The sequence below is a fragment of the Electrona antarctica genome (genome assembly GCF_951216825.1).
Source record: "Electrona antarctica genome assembly, chromosome: 3".
Lineage (NCBI taxonomy): Eukaryota > Metazoa > Chordata > Actinopteri > Myctophiformes > Myctophidae > Electrona > Electrona antarctica.
In genome coordinates, this window is record NC_136808.1 from 16,893,866 (window position 1) to 16,912,993 (window position 19,128).

At 42.4% G+C, this 19,128-nt stretch overlaps 1 protein-coding gene across 1 annotated transcript; it reads left to right on the forward strand.

The window, feature by feature from the left end:
- Positions 1–14,392: 14,392 nt before the first annotated feature.
- Positions 14,393–15,169, forward strand: LOC306919516 (NADH dehydrogenase [ubiquinone] iron-sulfur protein 3, mitochondrial-like; the record flags this gene model as incomplete). Its single annotated transcript, XM_079496186.1, has 1 exon — positions 14,393–15,169. One exon carries the CDS (start codon positions 14,393–14,395, stop codon positions 15,167–15,169), a length of 777 nt encoding a protein of 258 aa, XP_079352312.1.
- Positions 15,170–19,128: the final 3,959 nt, after the last annotated feature.

Here is a 19,128-nt window from a genome sequence, read left to right on the forward strand (position 1 = left end):
CACGCACGCATACACACACACACACACGCACGCACACACACTGCACGTGCGCGCGCACACACACACACACACACACACACACACACACACACACACACACACACACACACACACACACACACACACACACACACACACACACACACACACACACACACACACAGGATTTATTGATTTCATATCGTACCCACTTCTTGTCCATCTGATGTTATTAGTCTCAGTGAAGTGACAGGTCTGATAGAGAGGTCTCAGTCAAGTCAACACAAATACAACTTTATGTATGACTGCGTCGCAAACCTTGTATGTCCAAAACCACTCCTTTTTTTAACCAATACCGTATTTCAAAAATATATATAAAAAATAAAAAATAGTGAAAATACATCAAGGTCAAATATTTTGAAGCTGAAAGCTCCTAAAATATATTTTACAAATTGTAATACTTGAACAGTGAACACTATGCTTATTCAATCTTCCAGGGGGAGAAATAATAGCAGGCTTCCTGGTGTGAATGACAGTAAAATGGGGATTCTCTCAGACCCTATAATTCCCTTCTGATTGGTAGCAATTGTGCATAATAATATTGTGGTGCTCCTCAATTACCTTCACCCATTCATTTCATTATTAGCTTTGATGGCCCTATTTATCCCATTACACACTGGTTGTAGCCACCAAATCCGCTATTGTAGCCTAACCACTCTATAGAGCATATATTGGTATGGGAAACACATTTCATTTTGAAATTACTCTATTACTTTTTTATATTGTGACAAATCATTGATGCACTGTGCCTTTAAGAGATGAATGTGTGTGAGAGCATAGACACCTTTGGGATGAGGCCTGATTAGACTTTGCAGTATGACGGTGTTGTACACAATATTAACCGACCTACATGCTCACAGCGAGTTGCTGATGCAACGGGCTGTGAGCTTGGAGATCGTCTGTTTTCAGAACGAGTGAGTGGGAGGGAGCACAGACAATAAACAAATAGGCCCCACTGAGCACTCAGGAGACACAGACACTGCCCTTGACATTTTGCCATGAAAAGAAAGGGGCATCTTTTGATATTCCACGACAAAAAGAACACAGGGTTTTATGGACATGTAGCTATGATGACATTTCTTATGCATCTGGCTTTAGGCAAAATGGAGCAAAAACATTACATAAATAATGTAATTTATAATGATGGCTTCAAATGGTTGCAACAGTACCAGAACAACATATCATGTTGGTTTAGTGCTTTACACATTTTCTCATATTATGCCTTTTTGTTTTGTAGTTTGTGATGGAAATATCGGCCAAGTAAATAGGAAAAAAAGCTGCTACCTTTCCCTCATCCTCCTCATTCAGCATCATACCATAACAGTATTCCTTCCACCTAACCAACAGATGCTCATTATGAAATGCATTTGCATAAACACCTTGTACTCATTGTCACCCCCGGCATAATCTCCACCATGTATAACTTCAACTTTCCAAAGAGACAAAGGAGAAGCACAACTGTTTGACCGGCAAATAGATTTGAGGGTCTGTATACGTTCCACGCTGTAGAACTTTCTTACACGATTATTTCATATTCACCCATAACATAATCAGTCATTCATTGCCATTCCATTTAGAAAGATTTAAAATTCCCACATATTTTTGGGGGACAGTGCACTGTACATAGTGAAACCCTAATATTAAATTATCCAGGACCATTTGTAATTGTGAGAGAAAAGCAACCTTGCAACCATTTGGTTGCATTTGTAGGCCTACTACACTCTTGGAGTTAAACTGACACTAAAGGATCTTTGTAGTGCATGTGAAGTGTGAGTGGCAGAATGGAGTCCCAGTGAGATGGTAAAGATAAGATAATGTCACCATGCCTTTCTTTTGTCACATTATTCAGCTCTGACTTCTTCCTTTGTTATCTTTCGTGCGGTCGGTGTGTACGTCTCTCTCTCCCCGGAGTCGTCACTTGGCCACCGCATGGTGACTCACACACTGCAGAGAGCCTTCATCTGACTGACATATGGGATGAGTCACTCACACAGCCATCTGATATGAGATATACCCGCCTATCACAGTCTGTCTCACTCACACACTTAGACAATCATCTCCACACTCCAACTTGTCAGGACGCAATTTTATAACGTTGTCCTTATTGTTGCTATTTGTGACCATAACCCTAAATCTGGAGTTTCTGTACACCGGCACACAACTAAGTATTTCAACCCCACAAACCCCTAAATCTAACCCCTAAATGCATAATCCCCATCCTGAATATCTCTATCAATTATTGTTATGTGGTATTCAGTGAGATGTTTTCTCAGTTAGTATGTATGTATACAAGCAAATAATAATACAGAAACATTACTTTTCACAGCAGAAACGTATCCAACATTTTAACTGGGTGTGGGGGGTGCCGGGCATATTCAGATTATTAATACAATACATACATTAAACACGAGCCCTATATACTGCTGTCAGTCCAAACCTCCACAGGGACAGAGCAACAGAGACTGCTCTGCATGTCTCCACCTGTCAGTCTGTCCATTCCTCTTTTCAGCTGACACGCATGCATGCACGCACACACACACGTACACACACGTACACACACGTACGTACGCACGCACGCACGCATGCACGCACACACACACACGCACGCACACACACACAGAAAGCCAGTCAAATGCTGAACTGCAAATACAAGTCTAGAGTATATTCAAACCAGACATGTTTGCAGATTTGGTACAGTAGACACATTTACAGTACACAACTGCATGTGCACTGTGACGATATTACATGTTAGTTACCTTAGTGATATTACCTGTCAGTAGTAACAGCTCATGCATCTTATCCTGTTTGTGTATGTATGGTATATTACTTGGCTACGACCACAGCCAGGCAAGGAGGTCAGTGACTACTGCATTATCAAAGGCAACACCACCAAGTTTCTGAACAGCTTCCACCCGGCTACCATCAGACTGTTGAACTAGGCCTGAACACCACCTGGTAGGCCTCATGCCATGAAAGAATTGGCTTTGATGGACTGTTTTTCCTATGCTGGATTACCTCCTTTGGGTGGATTGTTCCCCTATGAGAACTACTTTTCCTTTGTGGATCTACCATGTGGATTGCTACCTTATGTGGACGTTAAGGCTGTACCCTAGCCCTGTTTTTAGGACTCGAACTTCGGCACTAACTTCCTCTTCAAAATAAGAGCCACATGTAATGATTAGTCAACACTAGTTTTTTTTCTAAGTCTACTTACAGGACATTAACATCACATTTGAGTTCCTTTTGAGATTTCTCTACATAACTGTCTCAGCTGTTGGTGCGCAAATGCGCCTTGCATGCCTTTGATCTACACGCAGAAAACATTTTGACGATGTATGCGCACTGGTGCATCGGTTGTGTGCCCCCCTGATTATTAATAACATCTAAACATGTAACATGTAAACACAACATGAACATAGTACTCTTATTATGCATATCGCATATTCTCACCGAGAAATATTTTCGAGTTAAAAAAGGGGGAAAAAAGACTAATAATAATAATAATAAAAAAAGAAAACGATTGGTTCAAGCCCATTAATTAAGATTCGAGTGCCAACCCTAACGAGCGAAGGTTCGAACCCCGAATGTTCGGGACAGCCTTAGTGGACGTCCTAATGTTGTGCAGCTACCTTTTGCACCTTATGTCTAACACCATGTACATTCAGTACCTACTGCTATGTGGACCTTCCAATGCATTGCCACTCTTTTGCACCTCATGTCTTCATACGCTTAATATTATGCTATGTATACAGTATGTAGATATCCTTGATAGCTGAATGGTTAGAGAAGATTCAGAATCAGATTCACTTTATTGTCACTTAGTTGCACAGTCAGGTACATATATGTGAAAATATTACGCTCGGAAGCTACAATATAATAAAAACATGACATAATAAGACATGGTAAAAACCTAAAAACACTGAACAATAAAAACACAGGGCATTCAGTCAAAATGTGCATAGTGTAGTCGTGTACTCAAAGTGCATAGTGCAGTGTACTCAAAGTGCATAGTGCAGTGTACTCAAAGTGCATAGTGCAGAGTACGGAAGGTTATTGCACATTCATAGTCACTTTGCATTTAGCATCCTGACAGCCTGTGGGAAACCCGCCCAGGCAAAGGTCCCAGGTTCGATTCCATCCCTCAGCAATGTGTAAAGTGTAAAACTGAACGAGACACTTAACTCCGAACTGCTTCATGAGTGCTTTGCACTAAAATGCAGGACAGATTTCATGTATGTGCAAAATTACCCCAAGGGGTCAAATTATTATTATTTACACCACTCGCCTTTTACTTTCTTTCCTAAACAACAAAGTGATGGAGTTTGCTCAAAACTGTATTTCACCCACTGATTTACACCTGTAAACCTGTGATGTGACAATAAAATGTATTCTGATTACTTTAAATATGGTGTCCCTATTTTCAACAGTTTCAAAAAGTTGCAAACATAGAAGATCTGCAAGTTCACAGCATGTCATGTTGTGTTTTTGTTCTTTTCTGTAAAAGGTAAGGCACAGTAGGGCTATGGTTTCAGCCTATACCTTTTCGGTCCGAAATGTGGTGTGTCATATTACCATATGAAATATTAATATTTTAAAAACATACAAAATCAAAAGGAAATAGATTCCTTATTTCTGACTTTGACCATGCCCCTCACCGACACACGTTTACAGACATAGGAGGAGATGGGACTTGAAAATGAAATTCAAAGGATGGGAGAAGGAGGAGCATATAAGGAGGGGGAGGGAGGGGAGGAAGATGGAGGGATACAGCAGAAGGCAAGGAGGAGGGTAAGAAAGATCTTGTGGGAAGACACAGGAAGCAGGAGACTTCCTTGCTGTACTACTGTAGTGTGTGTGTGTGTGTGTGTGTGTGTGTGTGTGTGTGTGTGTGTGTGTGTGTGTGTGTGTGTGTGTGTGTGTGTGTGTGTGTGTGTGCGTGACGTCGCAGCAGCACATCTCATCACATGACTGTACAAGCCAGGCTATGCAGCCAATCACAAAACTATAATCCACGTCATTCAGTATTTAAACGTTTTTTTTTTGTTAATATCCCTACTTATCACAGTGTCACACAATAAATCATGCAAAAATAGCAGGTCTATACGCAAACAACACGTACGATTGTTTGCTTATAGATGAGCTACTTTGGAAATGTTAAGCGAAAGTGTTCATGCACAAAATGTTTTTAAGATGTGGTCGGCAGCTAAATAGCATATCATACATATCATCAGCTAAATACACATCATTTTGGAGGTCCTTGACATGAAAAGGTTTGAGAACCACCACTGCTTCATAGAACCTGGTTTTGAAAAGTTCATAGGGAAAGACAGCAGACAGTAGGCTGACAGGAAATGCCAGCAAGGGCGAAATCCATTCGGACCGGCCGGCCCGCCGGCCACTTCGATAGGCCGGCCGGCCGTTTGATAGGCCGGCCGGTGGTTTGATGGGCCGGCCGGTCCGTGGAGAGGCCGGCCGCTCCGTGGATGGGCCGGCCGGTCCTCGGAAATGGGGAGAGATGGGGGAGTGGCACGCAGCAAAGGCTGTCTGGATCGGGAGTCGAACCCACATCACACTGCCAGACTGGACCACCAGCCAAGGGCCTGGACCGCTGAGCCACGGCCCAGGTCTGAAAAGTTCTTTCTGGAATAAAAAAATGGTTCAACTCCGAATAACCAGTTTTCTTTGTGTGGGAGCAGTATGTGTGCAGGTTTAACCCATTCAGGCCTGACGTCGAAATTTAAAAAAAAAAGTTTTCTAAATCATGACAATTTTCGGAAAGATTTGAGGCACATTTTAACGATTTTTCAAAAATAGCAGATCTACAAGCTCATAGCGCGCCACTCGGTGGCGCGCTATGAGCTTGTAGATCTGCTATTTTTCAATAGCTAAATTATAACAATGTTTAAAACACCAAAAGGGGTTCCCGCCCCAAAATGGGTTAATGGTTAATGTGGTTAAACGCTAACGTGACATGGATGCGTTCCAGGTCTCAATGGATTAATTGTGGGTTGCTGCGTATTATTTGTGTATGTCCTTCCCTTATTCCTCTGTGGCTTTTGTCCGTGCTTCTAAAGCTGAAATGTGTTGCTATGGAGACTGAGATGCGTGTGTAAAAAGGAATATGGAGAAATGTGGTTGTCAGGAGATGCTGAAGGATCACAGGGTTGAGAATGAGAGAGCGTGAGCTGCTGAACAGGCAGAGAGACAGGCTGGCTGGCAGGCAGGCAGGGAGATCAGGCTGGCTGGCAGGCAGGCAAGCAGGCAGGCAGGAATACAGGGAGACAGGCAGGGAGAGTTGTCTGCCTGTCTTTAGTGAAGTCGACATTCCATCTAAATACTAAACTTTGAGTGATTCTCTTTCTCTTTTAGCCTGACTATCAGACTGAAGCAAGATCGAGGAGCAGTCCACTCAGAGAGTGGTCTAGACTCTCTGCCATGGGCTGGATCCAGGCTGTTTCTCGCACGCACGCACGCACGCACGCACGCACGCACGCACGCACGCACGCACGCACGCACGCACGCACGCACGCACGCACGCACGCACGCACGCACGCACGCACGCACGCACTCACTCACTCACTCACTCAACTCACTCACTCACTCACTCACTCACTCACTCACTCACTCACTCACACACACACACACACACACACACACACACACACACACACACACACACACACAGTGTGCTCATGTGATGACAGGGGTTAAGCAACTGGCGACTGATAATATAGCTGTCTCATGTGCTCCATCACATGATAATCACATTACACTGGCACTCCATTGCTTCCACTCTCTGTGTAATCTTGTTAAAATCCCAGTGATAGGTATCACAGTGACAAAGAGACAAATGGCACTGACTCTCTCTCTCTCTCTCTCTCTCTCTCTCTCTCTCGCACACACGCACGCACGCACGCACGCACGCACGCACGCACGCACGCACGCACGTACGCACGCACGCACGCACGCACGCACGCACGCACGCACGCACGCACGCACAATATTACCAGAAACACATAAAGAGCTAGCCCTGAGTCAATGACCCCCTTTTCCACCAAAATAACTTTGGTCTAGAACTGCTGGTTCTGTTCTTTATTTTTTATGATTTATATCACATCTGCATCTTCCAACCTGAAAAGTGACATGCCCACTTTGGTTCCCACTTCAGGGCAAGAAGAAGTATTTTTGGTTCCAAATCCAGTTCCGAACCCAATTAATTTCGTTCAAGATTAGGCTAAAAAATGTATGAGCCTTATAGTTCATCCTTCTTTTATGTTGGCAGAAGGTACAGTAATACTAATCAACAGGGCTAGGTTAAGCTATTCCCCCCCCTGGTGGTTACATTGAAAACTACATGTGATTCAGGTGATACGTCAGGTTCTCACATTTTTGGATTCAAAGGACCTGGGTCTATTTGCTTCCATTTATGTACTCTCAGAGTTAGACCAGGAACATTGAGTGTCCCTGGGCATAGTCTAACAAAATATTCCATCCATTCAGGGATATTTACATATATCCATAATTCTTTTGCGGGTGCTCATGCAAGCTGCTCATGTTGACTTAAACAATGACCATAATCAACGACAAAATGCAGAAAGATTATGCGATTATTATGCTACATTGAGTGTAATCCTGTGATCCTAAATATACACATGGTATCACCAGTATGATAGTATCACTAATTTAAGACTAAGAGAGTGTAAAAATGGATCCAAATAGGGCCATTTTGTACACTGTGGTGTTACATTTTTTGTGACAAACTAGGCAGCTACCTTAATTACAAATAAATGGTCTGGCCTGCAGCTATACTGACCTGGCTCAGGCTGAACAGAGCCCAGCTTTCATTTGTCAGCTTTGAGGCTGCCTGACATATTATGCATTAGTCATTTATATGAATGTTCCCAGTTCCCCAAGCTCTCCCAGTGCCCTCCGGTACACAACTGAATCAAAAGACCTGGATTTAATTCTCTGAAAGTATCTTGTAATTAAAGAGAGGGAGAAAAAATCCTGACAGGAAATAATGTCTGGGGTGCTGCAGGGTTAAAGTACTCCTCCCGGTGTGGGCTCCTCACTGGCAGGTGCAATAGCAGTGGCAACACACAGTAATGTGTGGGGAGGATTACAGCTAAAATTGGGGTAGGATAATTGGCTATATATATATATATATTGTCGATCAAATATAAAAATATAGGCCTAACGTGAACCTCTGCCCCTTCAAATATTGACAAATTATTTGATTTAGTTAGTTAAAGTGAAATATCCCTTTAAGAATATAAAGCTCGTCTGGGTTTTTTCTTAATTTATTTTACAAATAAAGACTACATGTCTTGATGGATGAGAACAATCAGTGTCATATGGACATTTGAGCGTATCAGCTATAGCTTTTGTTATCAACGTGTAAAGAAAAGATTCAATATTCGATCCCCCTTCCGAATGAGATCTGTCTGCCCTAATGTGACAGAGTGATGAAACACCAGTGCGTTCCTAATAAGTGTGTCTCCATCTGACAGGCCATGGATGCTTGTGACCCTGGGGACCAATTTGAGTGGTACACCCACACATGGTGCCTGTGCAGAATCTCCATCAACCCTCCCTCCAGTGCACTGGGGCAGTACTTTTACTTAAGTAAAAGTAGCAATACCACCACAATATAAGAATAATGTTACATTGTTGTTATAAGTGAAAGTCCTCTATTAAAGATTTTACTTTACTTAAAGACTTAAAGATATTACAAAATTACGAAAGTATTGGCAACACAATCTATTATGAAAAACGTTTTAGAAAATAGCCGATCTACAAGCTCACAACGTGTCGCAATGCTTTGTGAGTTGCAGATTGGCTATTTTCAAATATCTGAAGTATAAAACAAGGCTTAAGTCGTTAATGTATATTTGTAATAATAATCCAAATCGTTTGTGGAGTAAGATGTATAATATTTGCCTCTGAGATGTAGTGGAGTACCAGTAGCCTAATTACTAATTACTAAAATTGTACTGAAGTACAGTATTTGAGTAAATGTACTTCGTTATTTTCCACCAGTGTGCCGGGTTAAGCCGGAGGTGGCGGGTTAAAGCCCAGTTGTCTTGGCAACCAGTGATGCCATCTGTCAAGGTCCTGTGCAGTGAACCACGGCGTGTAGCTTCGATATGCTTTTTAACCCAGTCTGATTTCCACCCACACCTCCATTGTGACTTTTATTTAAAGGTAGGGTAAGTGATGCTGTTTTGTTTCTGATAGTACTTGCTAGAGTACTATCTCTAGAGTGTTTGTTAACAGGGGTCTCCATGTCTCTCCAGCTCTTTAAAAAAATGGTCACGTTGGAATACCAATCTTATCAAGTTAGGAGATAGAACTCCCACAGGATACAGAATTAATCAAGTCCAATTTAAAGTGGCCTAAAGAGCTTTAACCTTAAAACAAACCCATATCACTTACCCTACAGTATACGTGTATATATATATCACCATATCACTTACCCTACTTACCCAACAGTGGTGGACTACGTGAAAGTTGATCTGTGAAAATGTGTACTTGATAAAAGTATCCGAGTTCTGGTTTAAAACATTTAACTTGTGTATTGAAAGGTATACTGTATACTGCATTACTGTATTAAAATATAGACATATCCCCCCAAAAATCTAAAGATTTTCCAGAAATGTTCAAAATTCATAAATGATGGTGTAAATAGCAGATACCAATATCTGCTATTTTTTTGTACGATTTTACTCAAGTAAATGTACTTCTACTTCCAATCTGATGATTTCCACCCCCACCTCTATTGTGTTTTTAATTTAAGGAGGGGGATGGGTTGAGGTCAGAGGTAACATGGCTTCATTTGCCTAAATCCTAACATATATTCTGTAGCTATGAGAGGGTTGGTTGGTTGGTTATATTCTGTAGCTATGAGAGGGTTGCTTGGTTGTTATATTCTGTAGCTATGAGAGGGTTGCTTGGTTGGTTATATTCTGTAGCTATGAGAGGGTTGCTTGGTTGGTTATATTCTGTAGCTATGAGAGGGTTGCTTGGTTAGTTATATTCTGTAGCTATGAGAGGGTTGCTTGGTTGGTTATATTCTGTAGCTATGAGAGGGTTGCTTGGTTGGTTATATTCTGTAGCTATGAGAGGGTTGCTGGTTGGTTATATTCTGTAGCTATGAGAGGGTTTCTTGGTTGCCAAAAATAACGGATCTACTGTACAAGTTAACAATGTGTCATTAAGCTTATCAGTAAAGGCTTAAAGGGTTAGTTCAGATTGCCATTACTTAATACTTGTAATTAATATAGTGGTCGCAAAGGTAATAAGTGATTGCCTGAGTCCCGTGGTGGGAGTTCTGGTCTGCTTTTGTTGAATATAGTTCCGGACATTTGGTGGGGGTATAACTGGGCATAAAAAAAAATAATCCACAAAACTAGCGTCATTTGTATTGTTGACCTATTTCTACCATATCGTGCAACTTTCGTTCAACTTTGACCCCTCTGCCACAAGGAACTATGGTTTTGTGCTGCTGCATGGTGTAGTGATACCGGACACAAAACATAGTTCCACATGACAGAGGGTTCTAAATTGAACAAAAGTTGCGCTATATGGTAGAAAAAGCCAAAGGTCAACAATACAATTTACGCTAGTTTTCTGGATTCATATATTTTTAATGCGTGGCCCCCAGACCCCACAAAATCACTGGAACTACTTAATATTCACCAAAACAAGACCAGAACTCCCACCACGGGACTTAGGGAATAAATTAATCTCTTTACAACCATTATATTAATACTAGTAAGACGCCCGAGGGCGAGGTTGCGTGCACTGGCCATATATGGAGCGTGTCTTGAGTGTACAGGATTTGATGAGGTCAAACCCTGCACAAATAACTTTGGGGCAGGCCCATCTAGAGTTTAAATGGACAGATATCAGTCAAAAGGGAGACATCGAAGAGGTTGGATGGATGGGGAAGGATCAACATATATGGACATCCATATACTAATATTGATGACATCAGGGATCTCCATATATGGGCTTAATTGCGACAGCAGGTCGCTTTTACTATGATCCCTGATTTACTATCATCCCTGATGATAGTAAAGACCTGGGCACAATATATGGGGGCTTTCCCCATGTATAATGATAATGAATGATAATGAATTTATTTATATAGCACATTTCAAGACATAGTCACAAAGTGCTTTACAAAACAGGGTAAAAAATAAACAACAACAACGTAGTCACAGCTACAACACGATAACATTGAGTGACAGCATGAAAGCATACACACAAAAATAGAATAAGGTATATAAAAATAAATTAAGAAAAGGCCTTAACGTAAAGGTGGGTTTTTAGAAGGGATTTAAAACATGACACAGATGTTGCAAGTCTTAAATGAATAGGTAGGGCGTTCCATAGTTTGGGAGCCCGGACTGCAAATGCCCTGCCACCTTTTGTGATAAGATGGGCTGTGGGGTCTCAAGGAGCGCTTTGTCAGAGGACCTGAGTGAACGTCGGTTTATAGGGAGCCAGCATGTCAGAGACATACTGGGGGGCCTGACCATTTACAGCTTTAAAAGTAAAAAGTAAAATCTTAAAATCAATTCTATAGCTAACCGGTAACCAGTGAAGGGTGGCTAAAATGGGGGTGATGTGGTCCCGTCTTTTTGAATTAGTTAGCAGTCTGGCAGCAGAATTCTGAACGAGTTGGAGACGGGATATAGCCTTCTTACACAGGCCAGAATAAATCGAGTTACAGTAATCCAAACGAGACGAGATAAAAGCGTGGATTACCTTTTCTAGATCTGCGGGTGTCAGGAAGCTTTTGATCCTGGCTATGTTCCTCAATTGAAAGTAGCAGGTTTGCACTACTCGTGTTACTTGGGGGTTAAAAGTGAGGCCGGAGTCAAAAAGCACACCCAGGTTACGGGCGACCTCTTTTACGTTAGGGGATAGGCTACCGAGTTCTGAGATGAATGGCTGAGTGGAATTAGGGGGACCGAAGAATATGATTTCTGATTTGGTTTCATTCAGTTGTAAGAAGTTATTTGACATCCAGTTTTTAATATCGGAAAGGCATGATAGGAGACTGGACAGATTACCTGTGACACCGGGTTGTAGAGGAATGTATAGTTGCGTGTCATCTGCATAGCAATGGAACTGAATATTATGGTTACGGATTATATTGCCAAGGGGGAGCATGTAAATAGAAAAAAGGAGGGGGCCAAGTATCGATCCCTGTGGTACACCACAGGTGAGGGGGACTGGAGAGGAAGAGGCTTCTCTGATCACCACTGAGAATGATCTGTCCGTTAGATAGGAGCGGAATAAATTCAGGGCTACGCTCTCAATGCCAATCCAGGTTTCTAGGCGGTCAATTAAAATGGAGTGATCAACAGTGTCAAACGCAGAGCTAAGATCAAGAAGAATTAACAAGGAGCAGTTACCGGAGTCCGCAGTGAGCAGTAAATCATTGGTGACCTTTAAAAGCGCTGTCTCTGTGCTGTGGAGTGCTCGGAAACCAGACTGGAAAACCTCAAACGTACTGTTAAAAGTCATAAAATCAAGCAATTGAATGGACATGATCTTCTCCAACAATTTAGATAAAAATGGGAGTTTAGAAATTGGTCTATAATTATTCAGGACCAGGGGATCAAGGGAGGGTTTCTTCAGTAGTGGTTGGACCAAGGCCTTCTTGAAACTTGCTGGGAAAGAGCCAGTGGACAGAGAGCAGTTCATGATGGATAATATGTCTGGACCAACTGTATGGAGAATCTCTTTGAGGAATCTGGTGGGAATGGTGTCGAGTGGGCAGGAGGTGGCGCTCATGTGAGAGACTATATCTTCTAGGATTGTCATGGAGATCTGTTGAAACTGGGGGAATTTGGTCGTTAATAGCTAGGGGACAATCCGAGGAGACTGTGGGTGCAGAGGAGATTTTCAGCCTGATGCCCTCTATTTTTTCCACGAAGTGGGAGACAAACTTGTTGACCATTTCTGGGGAGGCTTCTAAGGGCTGACTTGGAGGAGGGCCCATTGCGGACTCAATTGTCTGGAACAGTATTCTAGGGTTATGTGATTGTGAAGCAATGAGCTTTGAGAAATATTGGTTTCTGGCATCTTTCACAGCTGATTCATAGTTGGACATGAGATCTTTTAGGTAGGTTAAGGAAGAAGTTAACTTGTCTTTTTTCCACCTCCGTTCTGCTCTCCTGCACTGCTTTTTGATTGCCCTGGTATGGTCGTTGAGCCAGTGCAGGCCAGTTGTTTTGGGGAATTTAACTTTGTATGGGGATTTTGAGTGTCAAAAACAATGTCATAGTGATGTCACGAGACCTGGGCACAATATATGGGGGCTTCCCTCATGTATGGGGATTTTGAGTGACAAAAATGTATGGGGGGGAAACTGCGACCTTTGGTCGCAATTAACCATTAATTAAATAAGTTCCTACAGCTTTAAGTAAAAAATCTGAACTACCCTTTAAAGTAAATATAAAGCTTTAAAAACATCATTTGTGTGATTATTTGATACAAAAATGACTATTATAACTATAAATGGCAATTTACACAACACATTTCATTCAAAGCAAATACAAATCTTGTTGAAAATAAATAAAGAATGGTTATAAACTCCTGGTTGTCTGTCTTGCCTTTAGGATACAGGTTACATTCCAGATGTTCAGAAACTATTCATTAACTCAGTGTGCATACTCATGAGTCACTGTAAAAATGGTTTAACAGGCCTTTAAAACATCCGTAGTGTGTGTACCCACTTTACATAATGCCCATTGATTCTCCCAGACACAGGATGTGAATCATGCCCAGCTCGTCAGAATCCTTGTTACTTCTATCTATTTTTCTCGCACAGGAAAAATAGTAGTTCTTTCCTAGATTCCACGAAGAACCATCACGTACTGTACAACCACTATTTAAAGAATTGAAATCCATAATTCCATTTTCTTTGGAGGAAATAGAAATGGTTCCTTTAACCACTTAAATGCAAGCATCCCAATATTGGGCATGTCTTGATTGGTAGACATGGTGAGTCCATGTGACACCCAGTGCCATTCGTAGAATTCTTGTGTAGACTCCATCCAGAGCTTTTTCCTGTTGTACTGTGAGGGTCCATGTCTCGGCCCCATACAGCAGTACTGACTCCAACTATGAATACATAGCCACTCCATATTTGCACATGACTGATATTAGGACTCCATATATGGATATGACCGACATACTGACAACACGGGGATGACACAAGCACTGTAGCCAATGAAATGAAAGGATGGAACCAGCCAATAGGGCTTTTATACTGGATTTTTGATTATTGCTGAAAATAAACTCTGGCAAATAAAGGTTCACGATACTCAGTACAAACATGGCAGCAACTCTGGTGCGTTTGTTCCGCGGAGGTTTAGGAAGGGGTCTGAACATTGCAGGTCGCCTTCACCACCCTGCCAGGTTGGAGAGCACCAGCGCTGAAACCAGACCCACAGTGAGGCCAAAGGATGCGGTCACTCACAACCAGCTGGCTGCGTTCGGGGAGTATGTGGCTGAGATGCTGCCTAAATATGTCCAACAGGTCCAGGTGACATGTTACAATGAGTTAGAGGTGATGATCCACCCAAATGGGGTTGTTCCTGTGTTGACCTTCCTGAAGGATCACACCAACAGTCAGTTCAGCAACATGACCGACCTGACGGCCGTCGACGTTCCCACACGTCAGAACCGCTTTGAGATCGTGTACAACCTGCTGTCACTGCGTTATAACTCTCGTATTCGTGTGAAGACGTACACAGACGAGCTGACGCCACTGGACTCTGCTGTTCCCGTCCACATGGCTGCCAACTGGTACGAGAGAGAGGTGTGGGACATGTTTGGGGTTTTTTTCTCCAACCACCCGGACTTGCGTCGCATCCTGACAGACTACGGCTTTGAGGGTCACCCCTTCAGAAAGGACTTCCCCCTGTCAGGATACGTGGAGGTGCGTTACGATGACGAGCTGAAACGCGTCGTATCGGAACCAGTGGAGATGACTCAAGAATTCAGGAAGTTTGACCTCAGCACCCCATGGGAGGTGTTCCCGGCGCACCGGGAGCCCAAAGCTGAAGCCCCCAAACTAGAAACTGGTGACAATACACCCGAGAAAAAGTAGGCCCTAGAGACCCGTCAGTTCTCTCTGACATCACATTCATGTCACCATGACTCAGCCATAACCGTATAAGGAGTTCCCAATGTAGCTAGCTATGTCCAATATGGAGTCAGCTCTATATATCAGCACAAAAGGGGACATGCCCATATATGGGCAAATACTGATGGCATCAGTGATCTCCATATATGCACATATGTATAGGGAGAAGGACTGATATATAGTCAAGGACAAGGACTTATGGTCATGTGTCTATATGGGACCAACCAACTTCAAGGGTACAGTATGGTCAAAAAAGGTAGACAGACAGATACAGAGATCTCCATATATGGGCACAAAAGGGACACAGACAGACAGACACCCGTCTTCTGACAAAGCCCGACATAGTGGTCGGATCGGCTGTGCGACGTAGGTGTGAGGAACCTATAGCACCTCTAGTTTATGTAAATAAAGAAATAAATTATAACTTATTTCCAGGTTTTGGGAGTACAAACTTCACTTCATTGATTTATTTTTTTACCAGGGAACACTAACCCAAAATGTTTCCAAGATTATTTGAAAAGCTGATGTAGCCTAGCTGGTTAAACTGACTTTTGCCAGGGACACCCTGGAAGTGAAGTCTCGGGACCCCACTTCTCTTGCTCTCTAGGCCAGGAAATTTGAATATAGAATACAATTACACATTTGTTACTGGTTAACAAACCATAGGCCAATAGGGCTGGTTCTATTATATATTTGAGCTTTGTTGGAGCGAGAGTTACAATAAAACCTGCTCCATGTATCAAGAGGTTGTGATACTGCATCATCTTCCAGTGAAAGGCGAGATGATGCCAGTGCATGGCCAGTGATTGTATTTGCCTCGCGTATATAGCCAGACAAATCTGCCTTTGCAATGCAAATTGCCCCAGGTTAACGCAGTGATATTGTCTGGCTACACAAGGCTAGGACTGTATGCCATCAAATACTAGGGTGACCAGATGTCCCCCTTTGCGTGGGACAGTCCCTCATTGACAGGACTTTTCAGGCGTCCCACAAATTGAGACCATGTCCCACATTGTGACTAGCAGTGTTCAAATACCCGCTATAGTCCCCTAATAGTTGGCTTTCTGTTGTAAAGCTCTCATTGCCTCTTTCCTGCAAAATGTAGCCTACTATTAATAAGTCTGTTAAAATAACATGAGAAATATCCCCTAGGCTACGGTACCAAGTCAGCCATACTACCCTTGACCAAAATGTGCATTTAAAACCAAATGTGAGATCAGAGGGGTTTAATAATAAAATGATAGGCATTATTAGGCCTATGGTCGAATATGACATCAACGCATTTGAGTAATAAGTTGCTAACGCCGCCCTGTCCCCCCGGTTCCACACAAATACTTCTGTCCCTCAAATACTTCTGGTCATCCAAAAATGGCATCAGCAGCTACAGAACAACAACAGGTAAGTCTATGAAGTCTATGTAATAGTGGCTCTGCAGTGCAGGGTGACAGGTTTGAACTGCATGGCCAAATTGTGTCTCTTTATAGACGGAGCTTGAAACAGAACCTGTATTCTCAGTTGAGATTCTGGTTGGTTTACATTACTGGTCAGTAGTCAGGCTGCATTCAGGTGTTAATGGCAATACCAAAATAATTCGGAAGTCAGAGCTCCAAATTTGGGCTCCTAATCTGAGCATTATATGAAAATATGCCAGAATTTGCATAACTTTCCAGAATCAAATGGATATAAGAGGCAACCTTCTTATTTCATTTTGTTTACATGTTAGAATCAAAGGTTTTAAGTAATAAGTTGCTACCCCGCCCCGTCCTGTCCCACACAAGTGGTAAATGATGCATTTATATAGTGCCTTTTTCCAAGGCACTTTACATAGATTGTGCATTACATTCACCCATTCACACAAACATTCATACACCGATTGCAGCGGAAGCCATGCAAGGTACCAACCAGCACACCGGGAGCAATTTGGGGTTCAGTGTCTTGCCCAAGGACACTTCGACATGTAGACAGGAGGAGCCGGGATTCGAACCGCCGACCCATGGATCATTGGACGACCTGCTCTACCTCTTGAGCCACAGTCGCCCCTAGCGATACTTCTGTCCCTCAAACGAACACTTTGGATCTAGTCACCCTATCAAATACACAACCTCTCTCATTAGCCCAATAGCACCATCACACCCCAAGGTCACCTACCTACCAAGAAGACATGAGCGGTGGGTGAGGAGACAGTCTGCAGGCCTCCAGCCCCAGTGCTACTGGTCCACCAGCCATCGTCTTCATTAAACTACAGAAAAGGGTGGTGAGAAGGAATTTAGTCTTATCATCGTTCAGAGCCATGTGTATTTTGTAGGAAGGCAAAACACAGATATAACACTATTTACTGAAAACATGTATGATATACAGCACATCTTAACAATTAGGACTCCTCCCAGAGGATTTAACACAGTGTTAGTGCATGTGAGTATAAGCGTAATCAATGTGTGTTCTCAGGGTGCTTGATAGCAAACAAATGAAAGTAAGTAAGTAAATAAGTAAGTAAGTAAAGTGTATTTATAGAGCACCTTTCACAGACAATTACAGTCACAAAGTGCTTTAACAACAATACAATTAAAACAAGTCAATAGTCAATAAAACAAGTCAAGAACTAAATCACTAATAAAGTAAGACAAAATAGAAAATAGAAAAAGTAGAGTAAAAATAAAGCAATCAACATTTAACCAGGCCGGCTATGGAAAGGCCTGTTTAAAAAGGTGAGTTTTCAACAGTCCTTTGAAAATGTCCACAGAATCCACAGTTCTTAGGTGGAGTGGGAGCTCATTCCATAGCCTAGGGGCAAAACCTGCAAAGGCTCGATCGCCTTTGGTTGTTCGTTTTGTCTGAGGAACAACCAGCAAAGCCTGTGATGTGGATCTCAGTGACCTTCTGGGCACATACGGTTGGAGCAGGTCAGAGAGATAAAGAGGTGCCTGGCCATGGAGGGCTCGGTGTGTAATGACTAGGATCTTAAAATGTATTCTGTAATTAACTGGGAGCCAGTGTAGGGAGGCAAGGACGGGTGTTATATGACAGGGACCTGGTCAGCAACCTAGCAGCTGTACTCTGAACCAGTTGCAGGCGATCTAATGCGGTTTTAGACAGACAGGTAAACAGAGAATTACAATAATCAAGACGTGATGACACAAATGCATGGATAATAGTTTCTAACTCCGGGTGTGAAACAACTGATCTTAGTTTGGCAATGTTAAGAAGGTGATAAAAGCAGTTGCGCGATACAGAATTAACGTGTTTGTCTAAAAGCATGGACTGATCTAAAATAATGTCAAGGTTTCTGGGGTTGGTGCATATGTTCTGTTTTAATGACCCAAGGCGATCTGCAACGTCTGCAGCAACCCTACTTGGGGCAACAATAAGTGGACTTAGACGGTTTTTCGTCTGTGGCATTCAATTAGAACTTCTGTTTTGTCTGGATTCAGTTGCAAGAAGTTGCTAGACATCCAATTCTTGATGATCATATTATCCATCTTATCTGGTTTGAAAGAACAGTATAATTGAATAGTCAAGTCAAACGGAGGTAATAAGTGGATAATTGGATCATGAGTTGTGTCACTTCTTGTAAACTGACTGAATCAATCATGAGATATCTGATCATGTGTGTCTGTGTAATGCAGGGCAGTAGAGCATGTGAAACGTGTCTGTGCTTTGGGACTAGAGGAGAAGAGATTCAGTAGAACCAAGACATAGCCATAGCCAAGTCATAACGAACTTTATTCAAAGGTAAAGCTGGTGTGTTTATGCTACACTTGAAATACAATTCAAGCTAAATAAACCACCACTGATACTTTGCCTCTGGGGCTCAAGTGTGAGCGTTCGATCCATTGCCGATGAAAGGGGTCCTCCCCAAAGCTCCGTAGCAAATGGAATGGGCCATGTACTGTGCTGGCCAAACTCTTTGACTTGGTACTGTCCTT